General features: G+C 38.2%; 1 protein-coding gene across 3 annotated transcripts in view; it reads left to right on the top strand.

The window, feature by feature from the left end:
* Positions 1–8,779, top strand: part of NNT (nicotinamide nucleotide transhydrogenase) — a 98,731-nt gene extending 89,952 nt beyond the window's left edge. For all 3 annotated transcript variants that reach the window (XM_010832786.1, XM_010832784.1, XM_010832785.1), the window contains exons 20-22: positions 3,870–3,988; positions 5,453–5,568; positions 7,552–8,779. In XM_010832786.1, the coding sequence (XP_010831088.1) occupies positions 3,870–3,988; positions 5,453–5,568; positions 7,552–7,701 (385 nt within the window). In that variant the 3' untranslated portion in view covers positions 7,702–8,779. The remainder of the gene's footprint in view (positions 1–3,869; positions 3,989–5,452; positions 5,569–7,551) is intronic.
* The last annotated feature ends 217 nt before the right edge of the window (positions 8,780–8,996 follow it).

Genomic DNA, 8,996 nt, shown 5'->3' with positions numbered 1-8,996 from the left:
CCATCGAGTCGGTGATGCCATCCAGCCATCTCATCCTCTGTCATCCCCCTTTCCTCCTGCCCCCAATCCCTCCCAGCATCAGGGTCTTTTCCAATGAGTCAACTCTTCGCAGGAGGTGGCCACAGTATTGGAGTTTCAGCTTCAACATCAGTCCTTCCAATGAACACCCAGGACTGATCTCCTTCAGAATGGACTGGTTGGATCTCCTTGCAGTCTAAGGGACTCACAAGAGTCTTCTCTACCACTACAGTTCAAAAGCATCAATTCTTCGGCGCTCAGCTTTCTTCACAGTCCAACTCTCACATCCATACATGACCACTGGAAAAACCATAGCCTGGACTAGACGGACCTTTGTTGGCAATGTAATGTCTCTGCTTTTGAATATGCTGTCTAGGTTGGTCGTAACTTTCCTTCCAAGGAGTAAGCGTCTTTTAATTTCATGGCTGCAATCACCATCTGCAGTGATTTTGGAGCCCCCAAAAATAAAGTCTAACACTGTTTCCCCATCTGTTTGCCACGAAGTAATGGGACCAGATGCCATGATCTTAGTTTTGTGAATGTTGAGCTTTAAGCCATTATAGGGGAGAGTATTCCCTCCTTCCGTTTCTTTCTTTCATTATTGACCTAATCTGTTATCAGTCTTTTTTAAAAAATAAGTTTCTAATAGCTTTATTTTATTAATTTTTAGCCATGCCGAGAGGCATGTGGGATCTTGGTTCCTAGCCAGCGATTGAACGCGTGCCCTCTGCAGTGGAAGTGCAGAGTCTTGACCACTGGACCACCAGGGAGATCCCTGTTATCAGTCTTGACTCCTGAATTGCCTTTTCCCCCAGAGGGTTATAGTCCATTACCAACCTTATTTATTTTGATGTTCAAATTACTTCTTATTTTTATGCACCTTAATGTCATGCGTGACACATCTGTGTCCCTCTCGTATGTGTGTTTATTTTGCTTTGTGTTCTGCCTTCTTTCTCAGTTTTTGTGAGGATTAAACAAATTGAATCTTTCCTCTTTTATGAAATTTAAATTCTTTATTCCATGTAAGTGAGCTTTACCTTTTCTGAGTCTGTTATTATCTTTTTTTCTTTCTGCTTCTGTTATTACTTGTGAACCTAAGGGATTATGCATCCCTTCCCATCATTGAAGAAAGGTTTAGAAGTCCTGAATTGAAGACTGTGATGCTTGTTTACAAAATCAGTCACCTCTGAAACTTCATTCATATGTCTTTTCTTTTCCTACATTCATGTAATTAGAAGGCTTAGGAGTATATTTTGGTTATTTCAATATGCTACATTTTCTCCCATTTTTTATATTAATGCTTAGAATATTATTGTTAGAGTAAAGCGACATTTATCTTCAGATTTGAGGGTTTGTAATATAACTCCCATTTAATGAACATATACTATGGTGCCTGGAGAAATTCTTTTCAAATGTCTTGTCGTACTGCCATTGTGAAAACGTTAAAATTTTAGAGTAGACATCTCAATCCCAGAGTCTGTGTGATATTTTGGAAGTGCCGAATGTAATTTGTATTACTACATGAAGAATGTGAACATGAACTGTCAGTATTTTGCCTCATTTCTTTTGTTTTCGGGGTGATTAAAAACTCTCATTTGAAACAGACGGTGATACTAGGATAGCAGTGTCTAGCCATAAAATAAGAACAGTCTTAACAATCTTGTTTTTAGAGAACATTTAAAAATTTTACTCAAGTATTGAACATTTACATTTCCAAAAATGATAGAATTTGTGGTTAAAGAATTTAAGCTTTATGAGATGGTGAGGTTGGGTGACCACAGTCTGGAGTAAACTGACTGCCTTCATTTTATTCTCACTAAAATGTAAACAACTCACTGAGGAAAGAGACGATAAATGCCTTTTAACAGAGTCTTCTATATGCACACTACTGTATATAAAATATTATCATATGAAATAGATAACTAATAAGGACTTACTTTATACTATAGGGAATTCTACTGAATACTCTGTGATGGTCAATATGGGAAAAGAATCTGAAAAAGATGAATATATGTATAACTGATTCACTTTGCTAACACAGATTGTAAGTCAACTATACTCTAGTAAACATTAAAAAAAACACAAGTCTTGGATTATTTTTTCTATATATTTAGATTTAATTCATAAGCACTTATCTTTAAGTCAATTAAATATAGTTCAGCCAGTCAAAGTAAGTACCATCACACATACATACAAATAATAAAACATTGTCCCACAAACAGAAGGTCAAAGTATAGCTCGAAGATTCCACTTCTACTCCCAGAGAGAGGCTACCATGTAGATTGAGAGCAGATGCAGAGCTGGCACTCAGGGAACCCAGAGTGGCTCAGTTCCCCCAAGGGAGTAAGTCCGGAGTGGAGTGGAGAGAATTTCCAGTCTTTTCATTCCTGTGACAAAAACAATTATAGCTGAAGAGTTGTGCATGCCACCATACAAAGTTCCAAAGTCCCAAAACGGCCTCAACACAGCTTGGTCATTCCTGAAGTTACTGGCTGCTGACCTTCTTTCTTGAGTCTTAGATTATTAATAGTCCATTCTATACAGTTCATTCTACCTCCCACCCCTAGTAGGTTTTCAGGACCTACTTCCCAGCATTTGGAGGTGCTGGTAAATGTTTTGCACTATTGCAGGTACTTTCTGTACAGAAACATTTTTTTTGCTTCCTGTGTCCATGCAAACATTTAAAAAATTAAAAAAAAAATTATTATTTGAAACTTCCTGTGTTCTCAGTTTTTCTCAGAGAATACTGTAATTTGGATTCTTAGAATTCCTTATTTCACCCATTTAAGCAGAGATAAATAGGTATTCTGCAGGGTTTTATATAACCTTCGGCATGAGGTGGGCTTATAACAGCTGGTTAGAAATTTGAGAGAGCTGATTAGTAACTTACTAAACATCATATAGCTGGTTATCTTGAGCTGATAACAAAAATAACTCTTAAATTGCCTGACCATACTGACTGTGTTGTATAGTAATGAAAAGTATAGACTTTTGAAGGAGACCTGAGTTTGAATCTCCAGTTACCCGTTTACTAAAAAGTTGTCAGGTTGCATGGCACATCTTGAAGAGTCGGCATTAGCCGTTATGCCAAAATATATGCAAGCAACCCCTGTTATTTACATTCTTGCTCTTTCGCTCTTTTTTTAGGTATAGGATTGTAGCTCTGTAGCTCAGTTTATTTAACTAAGTCCTAAATTTGAATCAGGTGCTCTGAATTCTAATTTTTGATGGAGATTATTAAAGACGATCTAGGGATAGAATGAAATAATATATAAGAAATTTATAAATTGTATCACAATATAAAAACATGAATGTTAATTTCTCTTAAATGAAGTTAATTTTTTTCCACTGTAAAGCTGTTCATTCTCATAGAAAATTTGGATAACATAGTTGGATAATTTTCTCTTTGAAAGTAGGCCTTTAACTTACGTGCATGACAGTGTTTTTCATGGCAAATGTTTAATTCCAGGCTGACTTCAGAAAGATTAAAAAAATATCAGAAAGTATCATGAGAGAGCATAATACTTATTAAATATAAGGTGGTATTATTTATTAATATTGTTGGGAGTTCATTGGACTTAAAACATATGTGGATGAGTCAGGTTCTAAAGCCACACTTATTTTCTTGAGAGCAGTTATAGTTTGTATATACTGAAATCTTGAATCTCCAACCTTACTATTTGTAGATTAATGGTATATCTGGACTGATTATATTCCTTCTTGCAGAGATCAGATAGTACCAGGAGAAGCAGAGGTGCCAAGAACAGAGTGTGCAGGTCTGGAGGTGATCCTGGGGTCCCTGTACTTTGGCCCATTAAGTAAGGCCAGCTGTTCATTTGTTTCCTGTCTAGGTTTGGAATTCACCCAGTTGCAGGCCGGATGCCTGGTCAGCTTAATGTGCTGCTGGCTGAGGCTGGGGTGCCATATGATATTGTGTTGGAAATGGACGAGATCAATCATGATTTCCCAGGTAAGTGATGGGGTACTGGTGAAATTCAAGTGTTCTTAATATGAATAGAGCAATGCCAGTCTGAGGACATAAATTGTGGGATTACTACAGACCTGCTCCCAGAGGAAGAGTAACCTGCTCCTAGTAAGTAAGCAGTTGAAATTAAATCAACGAAAGATGATACTGAAAAATAGTGAGACAGGATCTGGGAGCACCGTGAGTAGTCATCTTGTTGCGAGGAGATCTGAAGGAGGGTGGAAGTCTTGGGGGACAGTGCGGTGGAGTGGAGTGCCTTGCAGAGGCTTTAGGAACAGAGCTGGTTTTGGAATCCAGGTCCTGACTCTGGTTTGCTCGTGCCCTTGAACTTGGTGCTCAACTTCAGGCTTCTCATTTATAAAATCATTTCCATTGATGACAGTATCTGATTCTTGCCAGTGTCTTGAGATTTTACTGGTTTTCTGTTGCACCAATTCATGGTCAGTCAGTACTTTCCTGTTTTCTTTGAAGTACTGGGACTTCACAAATAAGGGGCTGGACTTGGTGGCTTTCACTGGCTAGATGTTGAATGCTAATGACATTTGACCCCAAATCATGTTTGTTAAAATTAAACCAGTCCCCTCTGGCAAGTATCCACTGTAAACTTAAAAAAATACTGTTTATTAGAGAAAAATAATGAAATTGTGTGTATGTCTAGATTCACATGGCATTTTTGGCAAAGTTCTAAGGTAATTTAAATTGCGGTCCTTAAAGAGGGAATTTAGGCCATTTTAATTTTATGTCCCCGTTTTAGATTTCACTGTTGCTAAATTATGTGTGAAACTTGGCAGTTCCAGGAATTATGGACACAGCTTTAATATAGTACAGACTCTCAGACCATGTTCTTTTAGATGTCAGATTGCATATTAAGTGGTCGTTTTGAAAGTTGAAAATGGAATGCATATCTTTAATGTTATTGGCAAGATCATTTTGAGATAATAGCTATAAAGTCAGATTGGGCTTTCCTGGTGGCTCAGTGGTAAAGAGTCCAACTGCAATGCAGGGGATGCAGGTTCGATTCCTGTGTTAGGAAGATGCCCTGGAGAAGGAAGTGGCATCTCGCTCCAGTATTCTTGCCTGGAAAACCCATGGACAGAGGAGCCTGGCGGGCTACAGTCTGTGGGGTCGCAGAGTCAGGCACAACTTAGCAACTGAACAAAAGCAACAGCAAAAGTCAGATTGGGTAGATCCATGGAGGGGAGGGAAAGCATAATAATACAAGCTGCAGTCAGGGTGCTCAGGTTCAGATTCAGGACCTATTGCTTTTAAGCTCTGTGATGCTGGCTAAGTTACTGAACCTCTCTGATAAAGCTCTTTGTACAGTGCCTGGCACAAGTGTTCGTCCTCTAACTATTAGCTTATTATAACAACTATTATATTGTTTTTAAAAAGTAAGATCACATCATTTGCCTGAAGTGACCAATGTGATATTTTTATTTTCTTTTGTAGACACTGATTTGGTCCTTGTAATTGGAGCTAATGACACTGTTAATTCAGCGGCTCAAGAAGACCCCAACTCCATCATTGCAGGCATGCCAGTCCTTGAAGTCTGGAAATCAAAGCAGGTAAAGTTTCAGACTTGCATTTCATTCTAAGAATTAAAAGTCTCTTAAGATATGTACACAGAACTTTTCGTTGGTCACTTGATGAGAAATGATGATGCCTTTTAGGAGGCTCAGGAGTTAAGAGGAGATTTAGGGTCCAGCTCTCTAGATACAGCTTCTGTCTGTTCTGTGGTCACCAGAGAAACGGAGTGAATGCCCTTAAGGCATCCTCAATTAGAACTGCTGCTGCTGCTAAGTCGCTTCAGTCATGTCCGACTCTGTGCGACCCCAACCCACTGAAGTGGGTTGCCATTTCCTTCTCCAATGCATGAAAGCAAAAAGTAAAAGTGAAGTCACTCAGTTGTGTCTGACTCTGTGTGACCCCATAGACGGCAGCCCACCAGGCTCCTCCATCCATGGGATTTTCCAGGCAAGAGTACTGGAGTGGGGTACCATTGCCTTCTCCGCAATTAGAACTAGAGGAGATTATCTGGGTGGATTAATGCAATCTGTAACCACAACTGAAAAAGGACCTGTGAGCTTTGGGGATGAGGCTGGCTTCTTCCAGGCCGAGTCCAGTGAAGCAGATGGCTTCCCTCTGGGACAGTGAGTTAATATCATCACCTTCACATATGAAGATGAGCACATTTTTTCATTTAATTTTTTTGAAAGGGTTGGGCTTCCCTTGTCAGTCAGCTGGTAAAGAATCTGCCTGTAATGTGAGAAACCTGGGTGTGATCCCTGGGTTGGAAATATCCCCAGGAGAAGGGAAAGGCTACCCACTCCAGAATTCTGGCCTGGAGAATTCCATGGGCTGTATAGTCCATGGGGTTACAAAGAGTCGGACACGACTGAGTGACTTTCACTTCACTTGTACGTTATGGAGTGTCCAGAAGAAAGGTGATTTAGAAATCCAAACAGTAACATGGCATACAGAAGCAAGCCCTGCTCACAGCACATTACTTCTGAAAAGGCTAACTGCTAGATTGTAGGGAAATCTAGCCCTTATGATTTTGCTCTGTCCCAACTGTGGGCAACTCTTTTTACCACTCTCAACTCATATCTGGATTTTAAGAATCATTATAACATATATATTTCCCTTTAATTTGTCTCTCTTTATTGTAAAAATGTGGAGTTTTAAACATAGTGTCTGTGGTGGGTGAGTAGATGGGACATGCACTTGTTCATATATATTTAAACAATTACTGCATCAATCATCAGTATCTGAGAGTTTGCACAGTACCTTACTGTATTAATGGTATAGGGGACATGAATGCATTTGCTCTGCTTCCGTTTTTGAATAGACTCTGTGTCCTAGAAGAACGTAGAAAGGCTTTTTATTTCTTGAAGAATTAACTTGATATTCAACAGGATAGCAACATCTACAATCTGTGTAATTGTAAATGTCTAGAACACATCAGTGTTAGAGAAAGACTTACCTCTTCATTTTTATTTGTGGAAGCATTCTATTAGTCATTAGCTCTGTTCTGGGGCACACTGGATTACTCTTTGGGCTCTTGTCTTACATCTTTCTTGTCCAGTATTCTTTACTTTAAATCAGTGGGCTAAGAATCATACCATTTTCCCACTCAACTACTTTTATCTTAGGATTGGTAGTAGAAATTTATGCACTAAATTTGTTGTCTTTAGCCCAGAGAAAGATGGTTATTATTATTATTATTATTTTTATTGTAAAATGTTATCATTGTCTTTATAGACAAAAACACTTGGGGGGGGAAATCACTTATCACTCAAGAGATACACTGTTTTTCACAGGACCTTTTCTCTAGTGGATGTAAGGGTATGGGCATATTTGAAGAATTCAAGTTAATACAAAGTAAACATGCATTTAAAACTACTCCTTGTGTATTTTAAAAGTCTTTGTAGTAAAGAATCAGTAGTGGTACATGCTTTGTTCAAAGTTAGGGCAGGACACAGTTTGTGTCTGACATGTCCTGGCCAGGTCTGTTAAATGTACTCTCTCGCCTAATCTTTGGTTCTTAGGTCATTGTTATGAAGAGGTCCCTAGGTGTTGGCTATGCTGCAGTGGACAATCCAATCTTCTACAAACCGAACACAGCCATGCTTCTAGGCGATGCCAAGAAGACGTGTGATGCTCTGCAGGCGAAAGTTAGAGAATCCTACCAGAAGTAAAATATAAAGATCAAACCACTTCTTCACTTGCGGGAACAGGCAAATAAATTATTAACGTATACAGCTGATACACATCTGTAGGAAAACTCTTGGAAGAAAAGGAAGACTCTGAAGAAACAAAGCCAATAAAGGGAAAACTTTCAAGAGCTGTGATCCATCGATTTTAAAAAAAGATTGATAATTCTAAATGTCTTTCTGTGCATATTTTTTTGTTATGAATTCTAAAAGTATTTTACAAAAGGAGAAAAAACAGTCTCATTTTAGGTATATTCCATTTGGATTTTCCTCAATAGTCAGCAATGTTTTAAGAAATTAAGTCTATGATTTTTGGGACTTACATTATACATGGATTTGAAAAAATCTGACACAGTGTAAACATTACAGCCACCTGAATTTATGTTTTTTTCACCAAATGTGACTAATTTGAAACTTTTATCAACTCTTGAGCTGTCTTCTTAACCATTTAACCATAATCTGAAATAAGCGTATCAAATTGGTTTCAGTTTTTCAAACTGTACTTTAAAGTCTGTATTTCAAGGGTATATTTTCTCACTTCTATTTCAATACATTAAGGGACTAGATAATCTTTCAGAGATGCTGGAAGCAAATCATTTGCTTTGTATGTTTCATTAGAACACCAATGAAACATGTAACTTGAAATCAGTATTAGCTGTATTTTTTAAACCCCATTTCCAATTGGAGATCTCTTTTAATTTCAGTTTATATGTGTAGTACTGTATTAAGTGCACTTGAATGAAATTCTATTTGCCTAATAAAATGAGTTCATCATGTTTGCATAATGATGTAGCAGTTGTCTCTGGTGACAAAAGGCTAAAATCAAATAATTCTGCCTGTTAACAGCTGAGGAAGGAATTGCTATCATGAAATAGATGAGATTAAATTGTCTTACCTGTTTGGAAGAATGACTTTTTCCCTAAATCATTGTGTATTTTAAGGTGTTATGTAAATGATAACGTTTGAGAGAAATGGTGGCATTTTTCTAGCTACCTCTTTGTTTAAGCAGCAGTACAGATTCTGCCTTTTTAGCACCAGTAAAGATTGTCCTTTTGCAGTAAAAGTGTAATTTTCTTTGTGTCTTTGCTAGTGTGCCAGAAGTTCTATATAGGTTGAATGTGTGGTGAATATTCGGAATGCCTGTTTCTCTATATAGTTAATTTGGCATTGAGTTTCTTTCTTTTCCCTTCTTTTTGGCTGTGCTGGGTCTTCGTTGCTGCATGGGCTTTCCTCTCGTTGTGGAGGGTGGTGGCTGCTCTCTAGTTGCCGTGTGCGGCCTT

The sequence above is a fragment of the Bison bison genome, unplaced genomic scaffold (genome assembly GCF_000754665.1).
Source record: "Bison bison bison isolate TAMUID 2011002044 unplaced genomic scaffold, Bison_UMD1.0 scf7180017862275, whole genome shotgun sequence".
NCBI lineage: Eukaryota > Metazoa > Chordata > Mammalia > Artiodactyla > Bovidae > Bison > Bison bison.
The sequence above is the reverse complement of the archived record's forward strand: the minus strand, read 5'-3'. Positions and strand labels throughout refer to the sequence as shown.